General features: G+C 52.1%; 4 protein-coding genes and 1 long non-coding RNA gene across 12 annotated transcripts in view; 2 read left to right on the top strand and 3 right to left on the bottom strand.

The window, feature by feature from the left end:
* Positions 1 to 7,193, top strand: part of LOC115555336 (cyclin-dependent kinase-like 5) — a 27,776-nt gene extending 20,583 nt beyond the window's left edge. Inside the window, exons 12-18 of one of the 2 annotated variants that reach the window (XM_030372147.1) lie at positions 788 to 892; positions 1,955 to 2,051; positions 2,442 to 2,577; positions 2,946 to 3,045; positions 3,549 to 3,671; positions 4,348 to 4,494; positions 5,433 to 7,193. In XM_030372147.1, the coding sequence (XP_030228007.1) occupies positions 788 to 892; positions 1,955 to 2,051; positions 2,442 to 2,577; positions 2,946 to 3,045; positions 3,549 to 3,671; positions 4,348 to 4,494; positions 5,433 to 5,813 (1,089 nt within the window). In that variant the 3' untranslated portion in view covers positions 5,814 to 7,193. The remainder of the gene's footprint in view (positions 1 to 787; positions 893 to 1,954; positions 2,052 to 2,441; positions 2,578 to 2,945; positions 3,046 to 3,548; positions 3,672 to 4,347; positions 4,495 to 5,432) is intronic. The other variant, XM_030372148.1, reaches the window with a different exon arrangement.
* On the bottom strand, positions 6,751 to 12,970 carry LOC115555353 (retinoschisin; the record flags this gene model as incomplete). Its single annotated transcript, XM_030372172.1, has 4 exons — positions 6,751 to 7,561; positions 8,630 to 8,825; positions 9,412 to 9,553; positions 12,706 to 12,970. Coding segments are annotated over 4 exons (777 nt in total), but the record flags the coding sequence as incomplete, so codon positions are not given.
* Positions 12,971 to 13,029: 59 nt separating this feature from the next.
* LOC115555355 (uncharacterized) lies at positions 13,030 to 13,853 on the bottom strand. The gene is made up of 3 exons (XR_003978865.1): positions 13,704 to 13,853; positions 13,397 to 13,422; positions 13,030 to 13,129 (listed from the first exon to the last, which is right to left on the bottom strand). It is a non-coding gene; the product is annotated as an uncharacterized LOC115555355 (long non-coding RNA).
* Positions 13,854 to 14,674: 821 nt separating this feature from the next.
* LOC115555350 (AP-1 complex subunit sigma-2) lies at positions 14,675 to 24,005 on the top strand. 6 transcript variants are annotated; one of them, XM_030372164.1, is made up of 7 exons: positions 14,675 to 14,778; positions 15,559 to 15,737; positions 16,749 to 16,857; positions 17,200 to 17,337; positions 17,950 to 17,980; positions 21,552 to 21,613; positions 22,276 to 22,388. In XM_030372164.1, the coding sequence occupies exons 2-6, from the start codon at positions 15,559 to 15,561 to the stop codon at positions 21,602 to 21,604; spliced, it is 510 nt and encodes a 169-aa protein (XP_030228024.1). In that variant the 5' UTR covers positions 14,675 to 14,778; the 3' UTR covers positions 21,605 to 21,613; positions 22,276 to 22,388. The 6 variants fall into 6 exon arrangements, with proteins under 6 accessions (XP_030228024.1, XP_030228022.1, XP_030228025.1 ...); XM_030372162.1 differs by lacking the exon at positions 17,950 to 17,980 and having other exon boundaries at positions 22,276 to 24,005; XM_030372165.1 differs by lacking the exon at positions 21,552 to 21,613 and having other exon boundaries at positions 22,276 to 22,416.
* Positions 24,006 to 27,555, bottom strand: part of btbd8 (BTB domain containing 8) — a 25,991-nt gene continuing 22,441 nt past the window's right edge. For both annotated transcript variants that reach the window (XM_030372141.1, XM_030372142.1), the window contains exon 19: positions 24,006 to 26,046. In XM_030372141.1, coding sequence (XP_030228001.1) covers positions 25,511 to 26,046 — 536 coding nt within the window. In that variant the 3' untranslated portion in view covers positions 24,006 to 25,510. The remainder of the gene's footprint in view (positions 26,047 to 27,555) is intronic.

Genomic DNA, 27,555 nt, shown 5'->3' with positions numbered 1-27,555 from the left:
GCGGGGGTCCGGTCGGGAGGGGAGGCCGTGGTCCTGGGTGGGATTTGAGGATGTGTTTGTGGTAGATATGGGGGAGCCAGTGCTGATGTAACAGATCAGGCCTTCAGACGCCGGTGGCCTCCGTCTAGAGGTGTTCCGATACCGTTCCAGTGTCGGGAAAACTCAGATGCTGCCTAAAGGGCAGCGTCGGGTATCGGCGAGTAAGCAGGTGTATGCACCGATCTGATAGCATCACGGGATTCATTTACTACACAGGCTGAGAACTTCCCGAGCGTCGTAAAAACATGGATGCACGGACGCTTGACTACAAGAATACAAATGTATTGTACAATTATAGATTATAAATGTGAATGAGTTCTGAAAAGATAATTGGTTGATAGTAAGTGAACCAACTATTCATGTCTGGAATCAAAAGAGAGCCTAGTGGGTACCATGCTAGACGCTGTAGCGGTAAATACTCTGCATCGGCAGATCGGCAGGAATCGGAATCGGTATCGGGAAGGAAAGAACGGTATCGGAGCATCTCTACCTCCGTCCCGGCGTCATGCTTGCCGTTAGCTTAGCTTAGCTCAGCGTTCAGCAGAGAGGCCCCCCGGTCACCCTGGGGGGGCTCAGCATATGCGGCGGTGCATGTATGTGTGTGTGCTCCGTGTCGTGGGCGCCGTGACTCATGCCCGCTGTATGTTTGTGTACACACTGAGCGTCGGTGAGAGAGAGGCACTGTGTTTGTGTGTGTGTGCTTCCCTGTTGTCATGGTGCCGTCTTCACACCTCGTCTTCATCAACAGAGCGAGCAGGCGCCCCTGGACTCCGCCCACTCTGCCAGGCCTCCAATCAGGGACTCCACCCGGGATAACTCCGCCTCCTTTCACATTCAGCGGCAGAAAAGCGAGGTCCGACCTGCTGCCCGTTACCCATGAGCCTGTAACCACGGCTAACAACCTAGCACCCATGACTAGACCTGCAGCAAGCCCTGTGTACCCAGCTAGCCTTGAAGCTAGCCCTGGGCACACAGCTAGCCTTGAAGATAGCACTGGGCACACAACTAGCCCTGCAGCTAGCTTTACAGCTAGCCCTGTGTACACAGCTATCCGTAAAACTAGCCCTGTGTACACAGCTAGCCGTGTAGTGAGCCCTGTTGACACAACTAGCCCTGCAGCTAGCATTAGAGCTAGCACTGTGTACACAGCTAGCTGTGTCATTAGTCCTGTGTACACAGCTAGCCGTGTAGTTAGCCCTGTGTAAACAGCTAGCCTTGTAGTTAGTCCTGTGTACGCAGCTAGCCTTGTAGTTAGCCCTATGTACACAGCTAGCCGTTTAGTTAGCCCTGTGCACACAGCTAGCAGTGTAGTTAGCCCTGTGCACACAGACTGAGGGAGTGGGTGGATGCTCTCTTTATCTTCTCTCTCTCAGCCTCCTCATTTGTGCTGTGAGCTTTGCTTCTCTGGGATGAGACTGCAGATCAGAGATAGAATCGCTCCCCCTCTCTCCGCCTGTGTCTCTCCCTCCGTCTCTCTATAAATAACCTCCTGTCTTACAACTCTGTCAACGTCACAACAGCTCAGTAACTCCTAGCTAGGTTACCTAAGCTAAACCTTGCCAGGTGAAGCATAGCTAGCTAGGTTAGCTAAGCTAAACCTGGTCAGGTGAAGCATAGCTAGCTAGGTTAGCTAAGCTATACCTGGTCATGTGAAGCATAGCTAGCTAGGTTACCTAAGCTAAACCTTGCCAGGTGAAGCATAGCTAGCTAGGTTAGCTAAGCTATACATGGTCAGGTGAAGCATAGCTAGCTCGGTTAGCTAAGCTATACCTGGTCAGGTGAAGCAGAGCTAGCTAGGTTAGCTAAGCTATACCTTGCCAGGTGAATCATAGCTAGCTAGGTTAGCTTGGTTGTACCTGGCCAGGTGGGCTAAGCAGCCCCTGGTCCGGTGTCTGACGCGTTGCGTTGTCGGCAGGTGGGGATGTACCACGAGCAGCAGGAAGACTCGTCCAAGGAGAACCGCATCATCTACAGCGACTCCATGCCCCGGAGGGTGGGCAGCTTCTACCGAGGTCAGAGGTCAAGAGCGCTCTGACGACCGCATGAGTGATGATAAGTCAGGTTCATTGGTGGTTTGGGCGGACGTGGAAATGCACTCCAGCAATGACAACACGCATCTTTCCTCTGTTGGCTAGATGATGAAGATTTCTTTTTAGGACACTTAGGCCAGCTAAATATTTCATTTCATTTCATTGTAGAGCATGATCATAGTGAAGATAGACACAGCAAAGTAACCAAGAATACATTCAGTGAGACAACGGGTGGACAAGATTCTTATAGGGACACTTTCACATCATGGGCAGTTAATACAAAGGTGAGGGGGGTGACCTTCGTGAGAGTTTAGGATTGGCCCTGTCTCATTTGACCGCTGATGCCATTTTTATCTCCCCCTTTCCCGACAGTCCCATCGCCGCGCCCGGAGAACTCCTTCCACGAGGGGCGGGGTCAGAGCCGGGGTCAGGGCCGGGGGCCAGGCCTGTCGGGGGAGGGAAGCACGGGCTCCAACCACTCCAAACGCCAGACCGCCTTCGACCCCTGGTGAATAGGCCTCTGAGATCGTACTGAACGTTGTTCTGTCAGTCTACTGCTCCTTTAACGCTGTTCTGTCCTGTGAATATACTCCTGCTTTAAAGTTGTTCTCCCTGTTGGCCAGGCCTACTGCTTCTTTAATGTTGCTATCCGATAGTCCTGCTGCTTTAACGTTGTTCTCCGGTAGGACGGACCTACTGCTGCTTTAGAGTTGTTCTTCTGTAGGACGGTTCTACTGCTGCTCTAACGTTGTTCTTCTGTACGACGGTTCTACTGCTGCTCTAACATTGTTCTCCGGTAGGACGGTTCTACTGCTGCTCTAACGTTGTTCTCCGGTAGGACGGTTCTACTGCTGCTCTAACGTTGTTCTCCGGTAGGACGGGCCACGAGGCTGTGATGAACCCGGTGGAGACCAAGGAGAAGGAGAAGCAGGGCTTCTTCAGAGCCATCAAGAAGAAGAAGAAAAAGTCCCAGCCGGTGAGTTCTGTGCTGCGGTTTGAATCCCGGCGGTTTGCTCGTGGACCCAGCGCCCCCTCCCTCTCGTTGGTGTGTGCTTCGTGTCGATATCTCTGTGGAGCTCGGCGCGTGCGTCCCCTCTCCCACCCGCCGGACCCCCCTGTCCTACCTCAGGGTCCGTGCGTCCGGGGGAACCTGGCCTTTAGAACGGCGTTCTCCCCTCCTGGAACCAACTGGAAACGACCAGATTGACCAAATGTCCCGGAACGATCAGAACGCCGTTGCGAGAAATGATCAAATGTCAAAACGGAAACGGAAGCGGAGGCGGCATGTGGCTCAGGAGGTGGAGCGGGTCAGCTGGTCACCGGAAGGTCGCTGGTTCGATCCCCGGCTCCACCTAGCGGAGTGTCGAGTACCGTACCCTGTTGTGGAAAACGCCTTTTCAAAGCAGGTTTCCTGGTCGCGGTCGTGGTTGCTGTTGATGTTGTTGTTGTTGCTGACGTGCCTCGTTCTCCCGCCCCCAGCCGTCCTCCGCCAGCCTGCCGGCCGAGCTCCAGGCTGGAGGACCTCCTCTGATCAAGAGCTGTCTCTTCCCCCTCTTTAACTCAAAGACTAGCTTAAAGACCTCCACCCGCTCTCCGCTCATGGTACTGCCTCCCTCCATGACCCCATCACCACTAATCAGCCGTACACCACCCTGTACACCACCCGTCACACCACCCCGTCCCTGATGTTAGCTTACTGATACCTGGTCAGGTGAATCCTAGCTAGCTAGGTTAGCTAAGCTGCACCTGGTGAGGTCCCCCTGTCTGTGTAGCCAGGCTGAACCATGGGAGGCCATGGTTCAGCCTCACCTCTCTCTGCTTCACCCCTCCATTAACCCATCTGCCTCTGGTCCGTCCTCCACCTCAGCTCCACCCAGACAGCACCACCCACCTGCCAGACTAACCCAGTAGCTCAGCTCCACCCAGACACCACCACATGATCCACATCCTGTTTGGGCTTTCTTCTGGGCTGTTGGTGTGTTGAGGAGCCTTCTGATAGGTTGAGGAAGGTGGGATTGAACCCAGTTCGCCCCCCCCCCCCCCCCCCCCCCCCCCCCCCTCCGTACTGAGGCCCGTGACTCTCTGACTCCCCAGCAGTGTGATCTCTGACCTCTGACCTCTGGCTGGTGGGGGTGCTGCTGGCCAATCAGGCGCCTTCCATACTAACCGCATGCCTCACCGCTCGAGGGAATGATCTGCATGACCGCCGCCGCGCCGCATACACGCCCCCCGCCCGGCCACGCCCTGCCGCTAACGCTGTCTGTTGCCGTGAGAACAGGCGAACGACGGAGCGGAGCGCGGCGCCCAGCAGAAGTCGTCCCGTGCCTCCGGCCATCAGAGCGCCCGCCACCGCTCCCGGGACAAGAGCCGGGAGCGGGACCCCGACGACTGGCCCCACGACAAGCTGGCCGACGCCCACGCCCAGGTAACCACGACCACCAGCGCACAACACGCCCAGGTAACCATGACGAACACGTCACCGTGGTACCAGGTAACCCTGACCACCAAAGAACATGTTACCCTGGTACCAGGTTACCATGACGACCAAGGAACACGTTACCATGGTACCAGGTTACCATGACGACCAAGGAACACGGTACCCTGCTAACAGGTTACCATGACGACCACGGAACACGTTACCATGGTACCAGGTAACCATGGCAAACACGTTACCATGGTACCAGGTAACCCTGACGACCACGGAACACGTTACCCTGGTAACAGGTTACCATGATGACCACGGAACATGTTACCATGGTACCAGGTAACCATGATGAACACGATACCCTGGTACCAGTTAACCCTGACGACCACGGAACATGTTACAATGGTACCAGGTAACCATGACAAACACGTTACCATGGTAACAGGTAACCCTGACGACCACGGAACACGTTACCCTGGTAACAGGTTACCATGATGACCATGGAACATGTTACCATGGTACCAGGTAACCATGATGAACACGATACCCTGGTACCAGGTAACCCTGACCACCATAGAACACAATACCCTGGTACCCCTGACGACCACAGAACACATAACCATGGTTCCAAGTAACCCTGACGACCATAGAACGTGGTGTTGTTAATGTGGTTTTGATGTGGTTCTAACATGGTTCTGCGTTGGGTTCTAACATGGTTCTGCGTTTGGTTCTAACGTGGTTCTACGTTGGGTTCTAACCTGGTTCTGCGTTGGGTTCTAACGTGGTTCTACGTTGGGTTCTAACCTGGTTCTGCGTTGGGTTCTGCGTTGGGTTCTAACGTGGTTCTATGTTGGGTTCTAATGTGGTTCTACGTTGGGTTCTACCGTGGTTCTACGTTGGGTTCTAACCTGGTTCTGCGTCGTGGTCCCCCCCCCCAGAGCCAGCCCCTGAGGTCTCTGAGGAAGCTGCTCCACCTCTCGTCTTCCCAGTCCAATCAGACGGCCGACCACCGCTACCAGCCCCTCCCCGTCCCTAACCCCGCCCCCTCCAAGGGGGGCGGGGGCTTCCCCGAGGGGCGGGGCCACGCCGGCGTCGCCACGCCCCAGCTGAAGAGCCGGCAGCAGCAGGGGGGCTACCCGCTCCCGGGCCCCGCCCTGGACCCGGGGTGGGCGGGGCACGGGGCGCCCCTGGGCCGCTCCGAGGGGAACCCCTACCCCGAGCAGCTGGGCGGGAAGGGCGGGCAGAATGGACACGGCTTCCCGCGCCAGTCCCGCCCCCGCATGCCCAACCTCAACGACCTGAAGGAGACCGCCCTGTAGGCCCCGCCCACCCGCGGCGGCTACTTCCTGTCGTTCCAGTGTACTTCCTGTCCAGACCGACGGAGAACAGGTGTCTCGATAAACCAAACCTTCTAACCCCCCCCCCCCGCTTCACTCTGTTTTTATAAAGCTTTCGTGTTTGATAGAATTTATATTATTATTATATATACTATTATAATTTTGCTATACATGGAATAAATACAAATCTATATGGAGTGTAGGTTTTTAAGTGTATTTTTCGTTTCTATTCAATAGAAATCCAGTCAAGTTTGTGCTTTTCTCCTAATAGAAACCAGTGGAACCAATAGGCTGTCATACCGGTAGTTTACTAACTGTTTATTAACTGTTAACACAAGGATCTCACGCCTTCATTCTAAGTCATGTGTTCACCCTACACCTGTCTCGTACCACTGTCAGGATGCCAGTAATGTGTTCATAACCTCACGCCTTCGGGACGTCATCGCTGTCGGTTGGCATGACGACCAGCGTCGACGTCCGGCGGGCTGTCCGTCGTGGTGTTTATCGAGCTAAACTGCAGATGTCGCCCCCTGCTGGACGGTTCTGTCCTCCATTGACTCAGAGTATTTATTAAAAACGGATTAAATGTATTTATTTTAAGGCAGATAAACATTATATTGTGTTTTTAGCTTTAAGTTGATGAAGTTACATTTCAACTGGTATTACGTGTAACAACCAGTACTCCACTGGGAGTGTATGCCGTATATGATATGAAACACACACAATGTACTGTTGTACCACTTACTGCATAAACATTGGTTTTTACTGAATGTGATTTTTAAAGCAGGGTTTCTGTTATGTTGTCGATAACCACAAACCGGGGATGTTTGGGAGCGCACTTTAGTAAGGACCGTGAAGGAACACTGAACTGATAAGAATGCTCGGAGCGGTTCCACGTGCCATGGACGAGGAGCCGGGATCAACACGCTGAAGTTTTATTTTTTTAAACGTTGCACTTTGAAGAGACTGCGTGGCAGCGCGTTATCGACCTTATAATAATCCTGATAGGTGATATTGATCTTCCTCTGTGTGGAGTCTGCGTGCCGTGTCGTCTGAACAGAGAATATAACGGAGGCTTCCCACGCTCCCTCCTCGTCACGGAGGAGTACTGTACCATGTGTCGTACCACACGCTGCACACAGTATTACATTAATACTGCTGAGTGTATGTCATCCACCAAGCGTCAGATGAGATGAAGTATTTTGAGGTGTTTTTATTATTTTATTACGGACACAACTGAGTAGCATAGAACGTGTTATCTCCCCCCATTCTCACCCTCCCCTGTGGTGACATTTACTATTTTAGGATCTTCATGTTTACAAATGTAACGGTAAATCTGGAATAAAACTGACTTTGATTCAAGCGATCTCTTTCTTTAACGGCGTTGGGTGTTGACCGGAAGCAGTGCTAGAGAGGGAAAGGTTTTCATCTTGAACAAAATAACTTTGGTAATCCCAGAGTGGAAACGTTCATTTTCTGAACACAGGATGAGCCTTCCTCCGTCTACCACCTAAACCTTAAACACCTGCAGGGAGGAAGTCTTTATAGGGGCGTGGTCAGACGGGGGCGGGGCCAGGTGTGCTGCACTTCTTCATGCACATGAGGACCTCCATGCGCAGCGCGATGCGCGTGTGCCAGCCCAGCGGCAGCAGGCGGACGTAGCGCGCCACGATGGGAGGGCGGAGCAGGTTCTGCACCGTGGAGGAGCGGTCCGTGTTCCCGTAGAACACCTGGGGGGGGGGGCGGGGGGGGCAGAACCACGTCATCACACTGTGCGTCTACACAAGTACATCAGACATTAGTCAGAAGAAAGAAACAAACTAAACTGTGTTAAACTGATCTCCTCTGACAGGTGACAGGTCACCCTCTCCCCTCACTCCTCACCCCTCACCCTCTCTCCTCACCCCTCACTCCTCACCCCTCACTCCTCACCCTCTCTCCTCACCCCTCACTCCTCACCCCTCACTCCTCACCCTCTCTCCTCACCCCTCACTCCTCACCCTCACCCCTCACTCCTCACCCCTCACTCCTCACCCTCACCCCTCACCCTCTCTCCTCACCCCTCACTCCTCACCCCTCACTCCTCACCCTCACCCCTCACCCCTCACCCTCTCTCCTCACCCCTCACTCCTCACCCCTCACTCCTCACCCCTCACTCCTCACCCTCACCCCTCACTCCTCACCCCTCACCCTCTCTCCTCACCCCTCACTCCTCACCCCTCACTCCTCACCCTCACCCTCTCTCCTCACCCCTCACTCCTCACCCCTCACTCCTCACCCCTCACTCCTCACCCCTCACTCCTCACCCTCACCCCTCACTCCTCACCCTCACCCCTCACCCCTCACTCCTCACCCCTCACCCTCTCTCCTCACCCCTCACTCCTCACCCCTCACTCCTCACCCTCACCCTCTCTCCTCACCCCTCACTCCTCACCCCTCACTCCTCACCCTCACCCCTCACCCCTCACTCCTCACCCCTCACCCTCTCTCCTCACCCCTCACTCCTCACCCCTCACTCCTCACCCTCACCCCTCACCCCTCACTCCTCACCCCTCACCCTCTCTCCTCACCCCTCACTCCTCACCCCTCACCCCTCACCCCTCACTCCTCACCCTCACCCCTCACCCCTCACTCCTCACCCTGGGGTGCCCCCCTGATCCCAGTGCCCCCCCCCCCCGGGCCCACCCTGTTGTTGCCGCTCTGCCCCCCCCCCCGGGCCCACCCTGTTGTTGCCGCTCTGCCCCCCCCCCCCCGGGCCCACCCTGTTGTTGCCGCTCTGCCCCCCCCCCCGGGCCCACCCTGTTGTTGCCGCTCTGGTCCTTGTAGTACACCCAGCGGGCGCTGTCGGTGGTGCGGTGCTGCAGGCTGTACTTGGTGACCCACTCGTCGGCGTCGCAGCGGCCCTGGGTCAGGACCCCCGAGACCACGCCCACCTGCTGCAGGTCCAGCTGGAGCCACTGGCGGGGGTCGTTGTACTTGGAGAGCCACGCACACCTGCACGCACGTGCACACACACACACACACACACACACACACACACACACACACACACACACACTGGGGTCAACTGAGGAACTGTTTGTGTCTGTGTGTGTCCATGCGTGTGTATTATGTATCCCTGATCAGCGTATGCGTGCGTGCGTGTCATTTTTTGTATCTGTGTGTGTGTGTGTGTCTATGTGTGTGTATGTGTGTGTATTAAGCAGTAATGTGTGTCTGTGTGTGTGTGTCTATGTGTGTGTGTCTATGTGTGTGTATTATGTAGTGATGTGTGTGTCTGTGTGTGCGTCTGTGTGTGCGTCTGTGTGTGTCTGTGTGTGTGTATTATGTAGTGATGTGTGTCTGTGTGTGTGTCTGTGTGTGTATTATGTAGTGATGTGTGTGTGTGTGTGTCTACGTGTGGTTGGGTATTATGTAGTGATGTGTGTCAGTGTGTGTCTGTGTGTTTCTATGTGTGTGTATTATGTAGTGGTTTGTGTCTGTGTGTGTCTATGTGTCTGTATTATGTAGTGATGTGTGTCTGTGTGTGTCTATGTGTTTGCGTTATGTAGTGATGTGTGTCTGTGTGTGTGTCTCTGACCCGAAGCCCTGGTTGTTGAGCCGGGCCCTGTGTGGCAGCCAGGCCAGGTACCAGCCCGCGTACTGGGCCTGGTTGGAGCAGCTGATCTGGGACGGGGCCACCCAGCCCGACTCGAAGCCCAGGGGCCGATGGTACGGGCACTCTGGAACGCACACACACACACTGGTTAACACACACACACACACACTGGTAAACACACACACACACTGGTAAACACACACACACACACTGGTTAACACACACACACACACACACACACACACACACACTGGTAAACACACACACACACACACTGGTAAACACACACACACACACTGGTTAACACACACACACACACACACACACACACACACTGGTAAATACACACACACACTGGTTAACACACACACACACACACTGGTAAACACACACACACACACTGGTAAACACACACACACACACACACACACACTGGTAAACAGACACACACACACACACTGGTAAACACACACACACACACACACTGGTAAACACTGGTAAACGACTCCCCGCTCTGACAGATCTGTGTTCGACTGCTCAGCCTGGCGTGCTGACGCCTCCTCCACCTCCTCCTCCTCCTCCATCTCCTCCTCCACCTCCATCTCCTCCTGCACCTCCTCCTCCACCTCCATCTCCTCCTGCACCTCCTCCATCTCCTCCTCCACCACCTCCCTCACCTCCACCTCCTCCCCACCTCCTCCTCCCCCAACTCCTCCTCCTCCTCCACCTCCCTCACCTCCACCTCCTCCACCATCTCCTCCTCCACCACCACCTCCTCCACCTCTTCCTCCTCCAACACCTCCACCGCCATCTCCTCCACCTCTTCCTCCTCCAACACCTCCACCACCACCTCCTCCACCTCTTCCTCCTCCAACACCTCCTCCTCCTCCTCCTCCACCTCCTCCTCGCGTGTGGAGGACGCCCTACTTCCTGCTCCTTGTAATCTCTTCGCTGCTCCCCGCCTCAGTAATCAGATTACCCGGCGCTCGTCAGGGTCGGATAATCCACCACCAGAACCTCTGCTGGGTCCGGGTCCTGGCCTGGAAGGACCACAGATACACAGACCTCCACCCCCCCTGTCGGGACCATCTCTGGGTCAGCAGGTTCTGGTCCCGGTCTGGGAGGACCACAGAGACACAAACCTCTACCCCCCTGTAGACTTCGGCCGATACCGAGTATATAGCGCTACAGCATCTAGCATTGTAACTATTAGCAGCACTTGTTCTTACATTTTATTCTATATTGTTATACATGTATTTCATTCTTGAAGTTAAGCGTGAGCATCCATGTTTTAACGATCTGGTAGCTCGAACGCAGGTAGGTTGGAGATGACCCGTCTCCCGTTCCGTCTTTCCACCTCAGACCGCTAACGGACGCAGCATTACACAGTAGTGTCGTGAAGTTCTCTGCCTCTGTAGTAAATGAGTCATGTGACGGTATTGGATCTGTGCATAGAGCTGCGTACTAACTGATACCCAATGCTGCATTTTAGGCAGTATCGGAGGAATATCCAATTCGGGTATCGTATCGGAGGACCCTACTGTTGACCGTCTCTGGGTCAGAGAGACCCTAGAGCAGGGCTATTCAACCTCCTTAACAAGGGGGCCGAAAAGGAAAACCACTGGGGGTTCATGGGCCAAACAGAGTAAAACTACGTGATTGAATCACTACAAATAAATCATACTTAAATTATAAAAGATTTTGTTCTCACATATTTTGGACACATATTTAGAATTCAACCATGTTGTTTGAATCATCACAAAACAGAACTACTGTACATATGAGACATTTTGAGCCAGTGAGTCAGTGAGAAAGATTGCACTGCCCTGTTTGCCTAGTTTGGCTCATCCTGAGACACTAATGCAGCTTCTCATAGGTCATGGAGCAAAGTGCCCTTGTTCTGATGGCATTCATATGAGAAAAACTTGACTCGCACATATCGGTTGAGCCAAACATTGTTAGAATAAGTGATGCCAGTTCCTGATTGTGGGGTACTGATACTGGCTAGTATCACCGGCTACACACAGAAACCTGATTTGCATGCAACTATGTTTGTCCTTCATTTTTTGCATGCAACCTCTTGCGGGCCAGAAAAAAATTAAGAGGGGCCGCATTTGGCCCACGGGCCGTTAGTTGAATAAGCCTGCCCTAGTCACCAGAAGTATGTCTCGGCTCGCGGGCGCTGACTTGTAAAGCTGTGATATTTGATGGAACATTGTTTTATTGGAAGATTTTTAATACGTAGGTCTGAAGGGTCAAAGCTCCTCCTACGAGAACTGCTTATGTTTGGCAGTCGGGAGCTAACCGCTAGCAGTGGCAAAGGTAGAGCGGTGGATCTAACTGCTAGCAGTAGCTAGTGGCACAGGTAGAGCGATAGAGCTAACTGCTAGCAGTAGCTAGTGGCACAGGTAGAGCGGTAGAGCTAACTGCTAGCAGTAGCTAGTGGCACAGGTAGAGCAGTGGAGCTAACTGCTAGCAGTAACTGGTGGCACAGGTAGAGCGGTAGAGCTAACCGCTAGCAGTAGCTAGTGGCACAGGTAGAGCGGTGGAGCTAACTGCTAGCAGTAGCTAGTGGCACAGGTAGAGCGGTGGAGCTAACTGCTAGCAGTAGCTAGTGGCACAGGTAGAGCGGTGGAGCTAACTGCTAGCAGTAGCTAGTGGCACAGGTAGAGCAGTGGAGCTAACTGCTAGCAGTAACTGGTGGCACAGGTAGAGCGGTGGAGCTAACTGCTAGCAGTAGCTAGTGGCACAGGTAGAGAGGTGGAGCTAACTGCTAGCAGTAACTGGTGGCACAGGTAGAGCGGTAGAGCTAACCGCTAGCAGTAGCTAGTGGCACAGGTAGAGCGGTGGAGCTAACTGCTAGCAGTAGCTAGTGGCACAGGTAGAGCGGTGGAGCTAACTGCTAGCAGTAGCTAGTGGCACAGGTAGAGCGGTGGAGCTAACTGCTAGCAGTAGCTAGTGGCACAGGTAGAGCGTTGGAGCTAACTGCTAGCAGTAGCTAGTGGCACAGGTAGAGCGGTGGAGCTAACTGCTAGCAGTAGCTAGTGGCACAGGTAGAGCGGTGGAGCTAACTGCTAGCAGTAGCTAGTGGCACAGGTAGAGCGGTGGAGCTAACTGCTAGCAGTAGCTAGTTGCACAGGTAGAGCGGTGGAGCTACCTAACCTAACTGTCACTAGGTTAACCCATTCCCCGTATACAACAACGGTAACTAGGATTAGACGCTGCACACTGCTGAGTGCTGGTGTTTAGGTACTGGGGGGGGGGGGGGGGTCTTACCTGGCATGCAGTCCCGAGGTGGGCCCTGCGGGGGGGCCGGGGGCAGGGTGGGGTAGGTGATGCTGGGACCCCCCGTCAAGGGGTCTGCGGGGTCACAGTCGCAGGTGCACGCCTTCACCGACCCCCTGGTCCACGCCTCCTCCACCTGCTGCACCTCCTCCACCTCCTCCACCTCCTTCTCCTCCTCCACCTCCTCCTCCTCCTCCTCCTCCTCCTCCTCCACCTGCTGCACCTCCTCCACCTCCTCGACCTCCTCCTCCTCCTCGTCTTCCTCCTCCACCTGCTGCACCTCCTCCTCCACCTCCTTCACCTCCTCCTCCTCCACCTGCTGCCCCTCCTCCACCTGCTGCACCTCCTCCACCTGCTGCATCTCCAGCTCCTCCTGTTGGGGCAGCTGCTCCTCTTCCTGGTTTCCCTCCTCCTCCTGAGGGGGGGGGGGATGATGATGAAGATGATGACGATGGGGAGAGAAGACAGACAGACAGACAGACGGACAGACGGACAGACGGACAGAGAGAGAGAGAGAGAGGGGGGGGGAGGGGGAGAGAAAGAGAGAGAGAGGGAGAGAGGGAGAGAGAGAGAGGGGGGGTGAGAGAGAAAGAGACACACAAAGACTTTTCTACCACTTTTGGGACTTTGTTCTAAATGAGGACGTTAACGGCTTATCGGTTGTCTGTCTGTTTCCTCTTACCTCTTGGCAGTGGACAGACACGAAGACTGCCGCATAGACAAGGCATGCATGAAAAATGGACAGTTACATAAATAAAGATGGACATCACATGGAAGTCTAAAGCCTTACATTACCATGTTCAAAGAGAGAGACAGGGACAGAGAGAGAGACAGGGACAGAGAGAGAGAGAGAGAGAGAGAGAGAGAGAGAGAGAGAGAGAGTGACATTTTTAGCACTTTTTTTACGATCAACTCCTAGGGGGTCCTTAACTCCATCTTACCCTATACTATCCCCTACATTATACTATCCTACCGTACCAGCGTCTTACCCTGGGATAGCAGCAGCAGACCTAGCACCAGAAGGACTCGGACCGGGAGCTGCATGCTGTAGCCGGGCGGGAGAGAGAGAAGTGTCTCCTGGAGGAGCAGGCAGAGGCGAGGGAGTGAGGAGAGGATTACTTTAAGACACCACAGCTCGTGTGCGGTAATGCGCTCCGCTGGCTCGCTGACAGGACTCAGTTCAGTCACTAGAATCAACCGGGGCATCTACTACCACCGGAACACTTTACACCACACTTAACACCTCATTACTTAATAGTACTTATTACCACTCTCTTAGTCTCTTTTACTATTATTTACTTTATTTTATGATTATTATTAATTATTATTGTGATCTATGCTGAAACTTATTTATACATCTTTTCATTGTTGCTTATTATTTAATTTATCATGTATTGTTGCTGCTATGCGGCTGTTGAGGAACCCAGCCTAAGAATTGTACTTTTGAGTACAATGATTTGTAATAGAAGTACCTCCGAATCTGATTCTGATCCTACAATGAAGGCCAATGTCTTGCATGGATAAATTAATACATGTTAATAAACTACATGTTCATATTCCCCTTTATGCAATACACAATCAATATCAACCCCAACAATAAACATAATCTTTATTATCAAAGTTAACGGAACAAATCAACACACGCACACGCACACGCACACACACACACACACACACACACACACACACACACAGTTTAAAACACACACGCACAAATGTGTCAACACACCCACCAACACGCACTGTTTACACACAGAAACTCTTTATTATCTTTATTATCAAAGTAAATCAGAGCAAATCATCCGGATCAAACTTTATAAAACTCTTCTCCATAACAGCGTCCTGCAGGAATCCTCTAAATCCGTTCCTTTGATCGACGTACGCGACCACCAATCAAACGCTCAGGACCGATTATAAACAAAAGAGAGGCGGGATCGACAGAGGCATGCGGCCAATCAGCGACGTCTTCTCGGAGAGCCGTGAGCCAATGGCTGCAGAGAGAAGTGAGCCTCATGGTGCGCGTCTTTAATTCCCTGCAGACAGAATCCAGAATTACCCGTCAAGGTAAGAGATCTACACTAATATTAATATCGTTTTTAAATCGGGAAGTAACCAACTGTGAGACCGTAGTCGTATTGAAAGTGGATTAATAGTCACTTAGTTATTCCGTTTGCGACCGCTGAACACGTCCCGTTACCCCACGGGTTATAGGCGCTTTACTTAGCCTACTGCCGTTTCACCTCAACCTTATGTATTCATAGTTATGAATGATAACTTAATTATGAATAATAATAGGCATGCGTTCACGAGGTCTGGTATTCTGCTCAAGTGTTTTCTAACTCGACAGACAGACAGACAGACAGACAGACAGACAGACAGATACACACACACACACACACACACACACACACACACACACACACACACACACACACACACACACACACACACACACACACACACACACACACACACACACACACACACACACACACACACACGGTCTAGGAAATGCAGGCAATATGTTAATGACCTCTCAAATGGCTTAATGTTCATGATCATAAGTTTACCTTTAAAGAGGTTTTTAATATAAGTAACTATTTTATTGTCGAAAGATATCACTGAAAAAGTATTTAAAAATGTGTACGTGAAGATGTTTTCCAAAATATAATGATGAACGATGAACGAAAACCTTGTGGACAAGGACAACGCCTGGAGATGTTCTTCAGAGTTGAAGCTCAGCTCTGTCCTTCAGCTCTGCTCCACCTCTCTGCTCCACCTCTCTGCTCCTCTGCTCCACCTCTCTGCTCCACCTCTCTGCTCCACCTCTCTGCTCCTCTCCAGATGCGCTTCATGCTGCTGTTCAGCCGCCAGGGGAAGCTGCGCCTGCAGAAGTGGTACGTCCCGCTGGGCGACCAGGAGAAGAGGCGGCTGGGCCGCGAGCTGGTGCAGACCATCCTGGGACGCAAGGCCAAGATGTGCAGCTTCCTGGAGTGGAGAGACCTGAAGGTGGTCTACAAGAGGTCTGTGGGGGGGGGGGAGACCTGAAGGTGGTCTACAAGAGGTCTGTGGGGGGGGGACGGACCTGAAGGTGGTCTACAAGAGGTCTGTGGGGGGGGGGGGACCTGAAGGTGGTCTACAAGAGGTCTGTGGGGGGGGGGACCTGAAGGTGGTCTACAAGAGGTCTGTGGGGGGGGGGGACCTGAAGGTGGTCTACAAGAGGTCTGTGGGGGGGGGGGGACCTGAAGGTGGTCTACAAGAGGTCTGTGGGGGGGGGGGGACCTGAAGGTGGTCTACAAGAGGTCTGTGGACGGTTGGGGGGGGGGACCTGAAGGTGGTCTACAAGAGGTCTGTGGGGGGGGGGACCTGAAGGTGGTCTACAAGAGGTCTGTGGGGGGGGGGGGACCTGAAGGTGGTCTACAAGAGGTCTGTGGGGGGGGGGGCCCTGAAGGTGGTCTACAAGAGGTCTGTGGGGGGGGGGGACCTGAAGGTGGTCTACAAGAGGTCTGTGGGGGGGGGGGACCTGAAGGTGGTCTACAAGAGGTCTGTGGGGGGGGGGGACCTGAAGGTGGTCTACAAGAGGTCGGTGGGGGGGGGGGGACCTGAAGGTGGTCTACAAGAGGTCTGTGGGGGGGGGGGGGGGACATGAAGGTGGTCTACAAGAGGTCTGTGGGGGGGGGGGACCTGAAGGTGGTCTACAAGAGGTCTGTGGGGGGGGGGACCTGAAGGTGGTCTACAAGAGGTCTGTGGGGGGGGGACCTGAAGGTGGTCTACAAGAGGTCTGTGGGGGGGGGACCTGAAGGTGGTCTACAAGAGGTCTGTGGGGGGGGGGGGGACCTGAAGGTGGTCTACAAGAGGTCTGTGGGGGGGGGGGGGGCGGGGGAGCTGAACTGATGAACTGATGAATGATGAACTGATGAACGAGGCCCAGGCTAGGAGGGCGGAGCTTCAGGGGGCGGAGCCGGTCTGGTCATGTTCAGATGTCGGTCGTCGTCCCGGTGATGTGATTGGCTGGTGTGTTGTGGTTGCCGTAGATACGCCAGCCTGTACTTCTGCTGTGCCATCGAGGAGCAGGACAACGAGCTGATCACCCTGGAGGTCATCCACCGCTACGTGGAGCTGCTCGACAAGTACTTCGGCAGCGTGAGTCCCGCCTCCTCCCACCGCCAGCCAATCAGGGAGCAGCACCCTGACGGCTCCATCTGAAACCACACCCACAACAATACAGCCATACTGATGCTACAACTACTGAGAATACCACTACTGGTACTAATGTCACGGTGTGCCCTGTAACAAGACTAATACTACTACTGATACGTATGTGGTGTCACACTAACAGGATGTGGTGTCACACTAACAGGATGTGGTGTCACACTAACAGGATGTGGTGTAACAGCAGCAGGATGTTGTGTCACACTAACAGGATGTGGTGTCACACTAACAGGATGTGATGTCACACTAACAGGATGTCTCTGTCCTGACCAGGTATGTGAGCTGGACATCATCTTTAACTTTGAGAAGGCCTACTTCATCCTGGACGAGTTCCTGCTGGGCGGAGAGGCCCAGGAGACGTCCAAGAAGAGCGTCCTGAAGGCCATCGAGCAGGCCGACCAGCTGCAGGAGGTGAGAGCCGTCTGTCTGACTGACTGTCTGTCCCCACTCTAGGTCTATACATCTATCTAGATATATAGCTATGGTAAACATCTATCTAGAGATATAGATCTATTCATCTATCTACATATAGATCTGGTATACATCTATCTAGATACATAGATCTATACATCTATCTACATATATAGATCTATACATCTATCTACATATATTAGCTATGGTATAAATCTATCTAGATATAGATGTGGTATACATCTATGTAGATATATAGATCTGGTATACATCTATCTATATAGATCTGGTATACATCTATCCAGAGATATAGATCTGGTATACATCTATCCAGATATATAGCAGGAACAGCATGATTTGTATCAGTTCCTTAATGAGGCCAGCCATCCTGGCCGTCGATCGGTCGGTGTTAACGTGCGTTATGTCCTACGTTAAAACGGCAGATCTTCCCCGTCCTCTTATCCCTCTTATCAGCCAGGCGTTCTGAGCAGTAGGTCCTGATCAGATCAGCTCCTTTAATCCCTGGGTGAACATCTGGGGCCCTGCGATGTGTTCTCTGTGGTCGCCGTGCTTCCCTCTGCCTCCCTTCACTGCCTCTCTTGTGATTCACAGAACATAGACTTTCAGATGCGTCTCTTTCCAGGTACAGTAGCTATTGAAGACCTCTCTCTAACCGCAGTAGTCCTGAGTTAACCCTCGATGTAGCACCGGCCTCGTCCCGGTGGAGAATCACTCTAGATGTAGACCTCAACATAGCAGCGCCTCAACATGTTACCAACAACATACCAGTCAACATGTTAGAACAAACCAGTACATCAACATGTTACCAACAAGCCTCTCCAAGAATAACCAGTCCAACATGTTATGAACACGCTTGACTAAGAACATACCAGTACATCATGTTAGAAACACGCTTCACTGTTACTGGTCTTACTGGTTTAGTACATGTTGATAGTGCTGCTATGTTACTCTTCCCTCTACCTGCTGACCGACCCTTAAACCCTGCCCTCTAACCCCTGGACCCACTAACCCAACACTCCTGCAAGATTCACTTTATCGCATTCAACCAATCACACGCCATCGTCTCCAGCAGAATAAGTTTCCCTGCTATCGTACACGTTTGCGTCTTAAGAGAACCGAGGGATTAGACGAGAGGTAACCAAAGCCTCTGAGCGCTCTCTAATCTTCATCAAACAGCTCAGATAATCCTGAAGTGGAATTCTGATGGATTTTAATAAGACCGGCGTCACACAATGGAGTCAGTGTTCTGGGGTCCGGAGCTCGGAGGTGTAGCCTCCGGCTCCGTGGAGCGTGCTCGCTGAGAGGAGTGGCTCCTCTCAGGGACCTCACATTCAGGGCATTGAGCTGACGCTTCCATCCAAAGCGATTTACAACGGATCATACACACATTCACACACCGACGGCGGAGTCGGCCCCGCAGGGCGACAGCTGGTCAGGAGCAGTCAGGGCGAGGCGTCTCGCTCAGGGACACCTCCACACTCAGCTAGGAGGAGCCGGGGATCAAACTAGCAACCTTCCGGTTAGCAGTCATCCCGCTCTACCTCCTGAGCTGAGCCTCTGTAGCGCGCCGTGTCTGAGGGTAGGGGATCAACTCAGGGGTGGAACAGAGGAGGGATGGGCCAGGCGACATACCGGTCGGGGTTAATAAACCCTTTTGGGTGTGTGGCTCATGATATTGAAAGACGGATGAGATCTTAAATAAGGGCTGCACTGTTCGGACGATGAGGACAGCGGCAAAATGAGTAATTTAAGTCGGCGAGTGAGAGAGCATCTCGGGCCGGTGAGGGTGTTGGTGTGCGAGCTGCTGGTCGGGAACAGAGCGCCTATTGTCTGAAGAGCTACTAAATAACCCGCTTCCTGTTAGCCTCCTTATCAACAGAGCAGAGCCCCTGTGTTAGCACATAATCCTATCAGCCAGTAACCGGCCGCCAGCCCACTGGGACTGGGAGACTGGGGGGACTGGGGGGACTGGGAGACTGGGACCAGGGACGACTGGGAGACTGGGGGGACTGGGACACTGGGACCAGGGGAGGACTGGGACCAGGGGGGGACTGGGACACAGGGACTAGGGGAGGACTGGGAGACTGGGACGACTGGGAGACTGGGACCAGGGACGACTGGGAGACTGGGACAAGGGGAGGACTGGGATTACTTGGAGACTGGGAGGACTGGGACCAGGGACGACTGGGAGACTGGGACAAGGGGAGGACTGGGAGACTGGGAGTACTGGGAGACTGGAACTACAGTTAGGGCTGTAGTAGTACTGTAGTATTACTGTAGCAGTAATGTAGTAGTAATGTGGTACTGCAGCAGTAATGTAGTACTCCTTTGGTACGGTAGCAGTATTTTGGTACTACAGTACTACTTCAGTACTGTAGTAGAACGGTAGTAGTACTGTAGTACTGACCAGGTCTAAGGGCGACTCCAAACCAAACGGACCCTCTGGACTGTGATTACTTGTGTTTATTTGGGGGAAATGCAGACAAAGCCTGTGTGAGTGAGTGGGCTCAGGCATTGTCCTGCTGAATGGTGCATTGTGGGTCATATCCTAAGACCCCCGCTGTTCCCCACGCAGAGCCGGACGACTGGGAACAATGAGACTTTATAAACCCAGACTCTTTGAACCCACCGTCCTCCGGTCTGTCCCTGAGGCCAGACCTCATGTCCCTCTGGGCCGACCATGTATGGCAATATGACGCAACATTGCAGGCCGTCTGAGGAAGGCCTTGATAAACGGAACAACTGTACGATCGGCCGAATCTGTTGATGTAGGGCCAAGCAGCTCTCTCATTGGTTGTCCGTCTTTATGTAAAGCCAGGGCGCTCTCTCCGATTGGCTGAATCGTTGATGTCTGTATTTTGTAAAACAGAACGATGACTGGGGAGGTCTGGCCCATGATGAGATCATGTAAAGGTCAGAGGGCAAGGCTCCGCCCAGACGACGGGTAATTACTGCTAGCATGATGCTAACGAGTGCTGTGTTAGCATGGAGCCACTGACAGCTGTGTCGTTTAACTGGTAAACACAAGACTGTTAGCATGGAGCGACTGACAGCTGTGTAGTTTAACTGGTAAACACAAGACTGTTAGCATGGAGCGACTGACAGCTGTGTAGTTTAACCGGTAAATATAGGACTGTTACTACGATGCGAATGGCCGCTGTGACTCCTAACTGCATGTTTCAGTGTTTCTCTCCCCATATGAAGCTAACCTCCGGCACACTCCACCGGCTTTTCCTTCTACCGTTTTACTAACATGCTAACTTTTGCAAACAATTCATTCCGATTCTCACTTATCATTATAACAATGGTTTAACAATGCATTAGTATTTGAGAATTGAATACATAATTAACTGTCTTGATTTGCCATTTGATATTATGTGAAAATATGTTTTTGTAGATTCAAGAATGTTACTGTTTTGGAGAAAAAGCTCCTATGAACTATACTCCTTTAGCTGATAGAAGTTTAATGTCCGTGATCTCAAACATCCTCAGAAGCATCTATAAGGTCCTGGAACTAAAACCTAAAACCTCAACAGAGTGTGTATAGGTCCTGGAACTAAAACCTAAACAAAGCTTGTTTAGAGGTCCCAGATCTCATCAGAGTGTGTTTAAGGTCCTAGACCTAAACCTCATGGGGGAGAAATACCGCAGGAGATTTAGCCCAAACTATTTAAATAATCCTCAGTGGCACGGCGGCAGGCCCAGAAAGCCTCGTCAGTGCTGGTCTCCCAGTCAGAGCTGGTCTCCCAGTCAGAGCTCTGTCTCCCAGTCAGAGCTGGTCTCCCAGTCAGAGCTGGTCTCCCAGTCAGAGCTCTGTCTCCCAGTCAGAGCTGGTCTCCCAGTCAGAGCTGGTCTCCCAGTCAGAGCTCTGTCTCCCAGTCAGAGCTGGTCTCCCAGTCAGAGCTGGTCTCCCAGTCAGAGCTCTGTCTCCCAGTCAGAGCTGGTCTCCCAGTCAGAGCTGGTCTCCCAGTCAGGGCTGGTCTCCCAGTCAGAGCTGGTCTCCCAGTCAGAGCTCTGTCTCCCAGTCTGGGCTGGTCTCCCAGTCAGAGCTCTGTCTCCCAGTGCTGGTGTTAAAGGAACGTCTCTCAGCTCACAGGGTGAAGATGACCGCGTCAATGAGCTCCCGTCTGTCTCTTGTCACGAGCTCCTGTCTTGTCTCTCGTCACTGAGCTCCTGTCTGTCTCTCATCACAGGTGTCCTGGTGCCAAATATGGCCTCAGAATCCTCAGGTCTATTCCAGAATTAGACCTCTGAGGTGAATACTCTGTGTGTGTGGTTGTAGGATCCCCCCCCCCCCCCCCCCCCCCCCCCCGCTCAACCTAGTCCCACCTGGTCCAGTCTAGTCCGGTCTGGTCTGGACGAGTTTAGTCTAGTCTGGTCTGGTCCGGTCTTCCCTCCGGTTGTCATGGCGCCACATGGCCCACCCGGTGGCGGTGGTCGGTGTTGGTCTAAGGCCTCCCGGAATGCGTCTCCTAATCCGTTCATGTTTAACTTCTCCCTTATAATTGATAATTGTCCTCAGTTTCCCATTTCCCTTAAATAACAACGTTAGCATAACATCTGGCCAGAAACAGCAGCCTTCATAACTTTGACCTTCACCTTAAAGTCAAGGTTAAACATAAGTGTAACCTTCACCTAAAGTCAAGGTTAAAGTTAGGTTTAAACTTCACATTAAAGTGTAGGTTAAACTTATGTTAAACCTTCACTTTAAGGTGAAGGTCAAAGTTATGAAAGTTGTCGTAACCTTCCCTTCAGACTTAAGTCAAACCCTAACTGCATGCATTCCCCTGAGAGTTCGCCTGAGAAGACCTCTCCAGTGTCAGGGACTTAACTCAGGGAGCACGACGTAACCCCAAACCCTTAAACCCTAAACCCCTTAACCCCGCCCCCGGCTCATCCCTCTGCTCTCCTCCCCAGCCCCATCTTGAGTTCTTTAACGTGCCTGTGTACTGATTGGCTGTCATCGCTGATGATGCTGTCCTCCTGCACGCTGCGCTGCTTAGCCCCGCCCACCCCTGTCTGCCCACCCGCCTCATGTTACAGCATGTGGAACATGTTATAGTATATTAAAACATGTTATAGCATGTAAAACATGGTACAACATGTTACAACATCCATCTTACTACCCACACGTTACAACATGTACCTTAAACTTCATAGCTGTTAACATGTACCCTTCTGATATAAATGTTACAAAATATACGTTATGACGGACATGTTACGACACACTTTATGCAAGTTAAATATCCATGTTAGTGTGCATCATTATATCATGTGATGCTAGCTCCAACATTAGCACTATTAACATTAGCACTTTTAACATAAGCACTAGCGACATTAGCACTAGCAACATGAGCACTAGCCACATTAGCAGTAGCAACATTAGCGCTAGCTGAAGCATTCAGTTCTTGGGTCCTAAGATGCCAGCTCAGTGTTCTGGAGGTATCAGAGGCTGGGGCCCTCTTGGTGATAAAGTATTTTGACTGGGGGAGATGGGACCTCAACCGTTACATCTTGGAGATAATGGTGCCAACAATGTTCAAGTGTTTGTAATGTTGCTGGGAAACCCAACTTTATTAAAACCTACAATCTGTGATGCCCACGCCGCACCGACACACGCACTTAATCAGCAAACACTCCCTGACATTACTCAAGGATTGGCTTGAGAATTGTATTTGAAGGAGAATAACTTCATCATCTCTGCCATTTTAACATGAATCACGACCACAAAACAAAGCTGTAGTTCTGAGATGTGTCATAATCTTCCCTTGACTCCAGATGCAGTCTAATGTCATGTTTGTTGAGTCATGCGTGTGTTGGAGAAGGTGAGATGATCAAAACGTGCTCGTTCGAGCGGTGCAGTTCTAGTTCACACCACTAGATGGAACCAATGCAGCGACAGATAATCCTCCATCTGTTAAACCAGAAGTTCATTCTGGATTTATGTATAAGGTACCAATTTACCAACCATACAGTATAAACATATACATTACTGAGGATTTAAGGGCGAACGAGATAATCAGACACTGTAGAACCTTATTTTAACTTAATCTGACGATAAAGATGAAGTTGTTGAAGCTAGGTCCAAGAAACAGAAGTCAGAGGTCATTAGAGAAATTTAAAGATTTCGGGATTGTGGGTTTAATTTAAAATTATTATAAATTATTGTTATTCTTTTAATGGTAACGCCTTAGGGGTTTTTTTTCTTTGAAACTCTATAGCACTTTGAGATTTTCGAATGTAAAGTGCTCTACAAATAACCTGCATTATTATTATTATTAGGGGCTATTTTTCAATTTTTATGTTTGGAATTATATTCATATTTTAATGATTTTATGTATAGAAATTATTTCTATTTATAGATTTATACGATTTGTTACTACATATTAATTATTACAAATATTTCCACAGGGTTTATATGAATGTTGCGGAAAAGTCCTATAATCAATACTTTAAAATAAAAGAACAATCACTTTTTTTTATTGCAAAGATATTGTAGAAGTTGAAATGTTTGATATGATGTAATCACCCTTGTGTTTGACTCAAAATAAAATGTATTCCTCTAAGCCTTCTCTATGAATGTCTGTCATGAATTCATGTTCAACTACGCAGCAAAGTGAATAATAAACGCTCTTGAAGACATGTCATCAAGTTCTTCCAATTTATTTCACATGAACCTTTCAATGTGTTCATAAGTCTTCATCTCACACGCTGCGGTATATCGTAGCCACGCCTACAAGCCTTTTATAGACGTGCCCACGATTGACATCACAGGGGGGAGTGTCCAGCCAGATGCATGATGGGTAGACGATCAGCCTACCGGACAGTGAAGGTTGGTTGTTGCTAACCGACGTCACACCAGGTGGTGCAATAGGGCTCCTCTAGGTTCAGACGGTTCAGACTGGTGACGCATTGGGCTTCTCCCACTCACAGCCAGAAGATCTCACCATGCCTTATAGCAGTGGTTCTCTAACCTTTTCTACTAGTGTACTAAGATATATATTTATATATTTTATATTTACCCCTCTTCACTGGCTCAAAATCTTTTGGGTTGAAAAAATAATAAAATGTACATCAATAATGTATGTGCTTTCTATTTGGCAGTGTAAACATGAATATTAAAAGGGTGCAAATACTCACAATTTAGTAAGATACATGGGCCTGTGCTTCATGTAACTGTTGGCTTATTTCTCCCCACAAAAGAAACACAATGCCAGGGGAGGGTCAGAGCATGTAGAGGTGACCCCTATTGAAATATATTCACCTTAAACTGACGACATTTTGGTGTTTCTGGAAGGCCTTCTTTTTCAGGGATTCTCCTTTCTCGTGTTATAAGATTTACATTTCAACCACAAAAAATGAACTGGCTTTTTATTTATTTTTTAATCTTCCGAGGACCCCTTGCATTACTCCAAAGTACCCATATGGGTACGCGTACCCCAATTTGAGAACCACTGCCTTACAGCATGGGTAGAGGCGCCCCTACACCACTAACACGCCTCTCTGTAGCCTGGGAATATCTTGCGGAGCCGTTGTTGCCGAGTCATAAATACGAAAGTTTAATATTGATATTATTCATGTACAAATGCATCTTATCTCCAGTATATGAAAGAACACGCCCCTCAGCCAATCGTTAAAGAGCTTTGACCACAAGACAAATGTACATAAGGTCCACATGCAGGGCCTCCTCGCCCCGGTCCAGACCCCCGGGGTCCTGGGGGGGGCCTGTCCCCGGGGTGCAGACCCCCGCGTCCTGGGGGGGCCAGTCCCCGGGGTCCTGGGGGGCTGAGACACACTGCCGCAGGGTCCCGGGTGAACACCAGGGGGCGTCGGTCAGGGGTTGGAGCCAGGGGGCGGAACGGTGCTGAAGGTCATTGGTGATCCCTGAAGGTCAGTGGTGGAACTGGCTTTTGGAGGTCAGTGTCTCTGGAGGTCACTGTCTCTGGAGGTCAGTGCTGCTCCCTGAAGGTCAGTGGTGGGTCTCCAAAGGTCAACGTCTTTGAAGGTCAGTGGTGTGTCTCTGAAGGTCGGGGGAGGTTAGTGAAGGTCAGTGGTGGGTCTCTGGAGGTCAGTGGTGGGTCTCTGGAGGTCAGTGGTGGGTCTCTGGAGGTCAGTGTCGGGTCTCTGGAGGTCAGTGGTGGGTCCCTGGAGGTCAGTGGTGGGTCTCCAGCTCCAGGATGGTCCACTCCCCCTGCGGGGAGGCTGCGTCCTCGGGGGAGTAGCTGGTGACCGTGATGCTGCTGGGGGAGTCGTCGGCGGGGGGGGAGATGAGCTCCGCCCAGCGCTGGAAGCCCTCCTTCTCCGGGGGCGGGGCGTGGCAGGCCGCGGGGCCGTCACGCGCCAGGGACAGCGTCTGCTTGATGAGGTACTGGGCCAGGTTCAGCTCCTCGGGGACCGGGCTCATCACGCCCAGACTGGACTCCTGCTCCGACAGGAGCTGGTGGAGGAGGGACCAGTCCCGCTCGGCAAACTCCTCCTCCTGCTCCTCCTGCTGCTCCTCCTCCTCCTCCTCCTCCTGCTCCTGCTGCTGCTCCTCCTCCTCCTGCTCCTCTTCACCCCCCCGCGTTGCGTCCGTGCGCCCCGGGTCCAGACCCAGACCCTGGAGCTCGTATATGGGGGACAGGGCGTGGGACGGGGGTCTGTCCCGGGCCGCTCCACTGTCCTCCTCTGAGCCACAACTTGTGTCTCCTAGGAGACACCAACAACACGCTAAATGACAACATGATTCGTCCTCCCGGGGGTGTTTTCAAATTCATTTATTCATTCAGAGGTCATTCTGAGAGGTGGTGACAGATTAAAGAAAGGCTGAAACGTGTGTGTATCGCTACCCAGAATGCATCGCTGTGCATCGTGATGGCTTCCCATGTTTCAACACGGTAAACATGCGGTTCCATCGCCCCGGTTCCCCTACGTTCCCCGTCCCTGGGGGTTTAGAACCCTCTCTCTGAGCGACACAACGTACCACCGGTCATGCAAGGCAGAGATCCACGTTTCATCAGCGCAAAACAAAACCTGACAAATGATATAAACACAGAGCAGACAGTTGAAGCCACAGTACAGAGAGCAGAACACTGAGCTGTTTGTACAGGCTGGGGTGGACCCGGTGACCGGGGGTCAGATCTACGTTCCCCCCGGGACAGACGCCACACAACATCCTCACAGCATGTGGTGCGGAGACGAGCGACAGATCTCAGGAACGCCGGAGCCCAGGTCCTAAGGCTGAGCGGAGGCCAGGGCCTCCAGGGAACAGAGGAACTCTGGACTAGGTCACCACGGCGACACAGAGGAACTCTGGACTAGGTCACCACGGCGACACAGAGGAACTCTGGCCTAGGTCACCACGGCGACACAGAGGAACTCTGGACTAGGTCACCACGGCGACACAGAGGAACTCTGGAGTAGGTCACCACGGCGACACAGAGGAACTCTGGACTAGGTCACCACGGCGACACACACCGGGGGGGGGGGGGCAGATGGGGGGAAAACAGAAAGAATGAGGAGGAGGGTGGAATGGACGGGCGGCTGAGACTAGCATGCAGGTCGGAGCGGCGCTGGAACTGGAGCGTTCTGATAGGGGCGGGGTCTGATTGGAGCGTTCTGAGAGGGGCGGGGTCTGATTGGAGCGTTCTAAGAGGGGAGGGGTCTGATTGGAGCGTTCTGAGAGGGGCGGGGTCTGATTGGAGCGTTCTGAGAGGGGCGGGGTCTGATTGGAGCGTTCTAAGAGGGGAGGGGTCTGATTGGAGCGTTCTGAGAGGGGCGGGGTCTGATTGGAGCTTTCTGAGAGGGGCGGGGTCTGATTGGAGCGTTCTAAGAGGGGAGGGGTCTGATTGGAGCGTTCTGAGAGGGGCGGGGTCTTACTGGAAACGAGGGATCTGATTGGAGCGTTCTGAGAGGGGAGGGGTCTTACTGGAAACGAGTGATCTGATTGGAGCGTTCTGAGAGGGGAGGGGTATACTGGAGCGTTCCAACCTCACTCAGAAGGTGATGGAGAGTTTAAATTCGATGAGAGTATTAAGATAGGTAAACTGGTTCTTTACCCCCGCATGAAAGGTCTGATTTCAGTGGTGGGTAGAAAGAGTCTCAGAGGGATCTTATACTCTGATGGACTTCACCAGAGGTGGAACCAGGACCCCGCAGCAGCCGGTCGCTCAACTAGCAACCCTAAGAACACCCTGGTCATGGGGGGGGCGGGGTCTT

Source organism: Gadus morhua, chromosome 12 (assembly GCF_902167405.1).
Source record: "Gadus morhua chromosome 12, gadMor3.0, whole genome shotgun sequence".
NCBI lineage: Eukaryota > Metazoa > Chordata > Actinopteri > Gadiformes > Gadidae > Gadus > Gadus morhua.
This window is presented reverse-complemented; position numbering and strand designations above follow the sequence as displayed.

Coding starts and splice junctions, on each gene's coding strand:
- LOC115555350 (XM_030372162.1), top strand. CDS start 15,559: ATGCGCTTCATGCTGCTGTTCAGCCGCCAGGGGAAGCTGCGCCTGCAG. Junction 15,738..16,748: donor CTGAAGGTGGTCTACAAGAG/GTCTGTGGGGGG, acceptor TGGTTGCCGTAG/ATACGCCAGCCTGTACTTCT. Junction 16,858..17,199: donor TCGACAAGTACTTCGGCAGC/GTGAGTCCCGCC, acceptor TGTCCTGACCAG/GTATGTGAGCTGGACATCAT.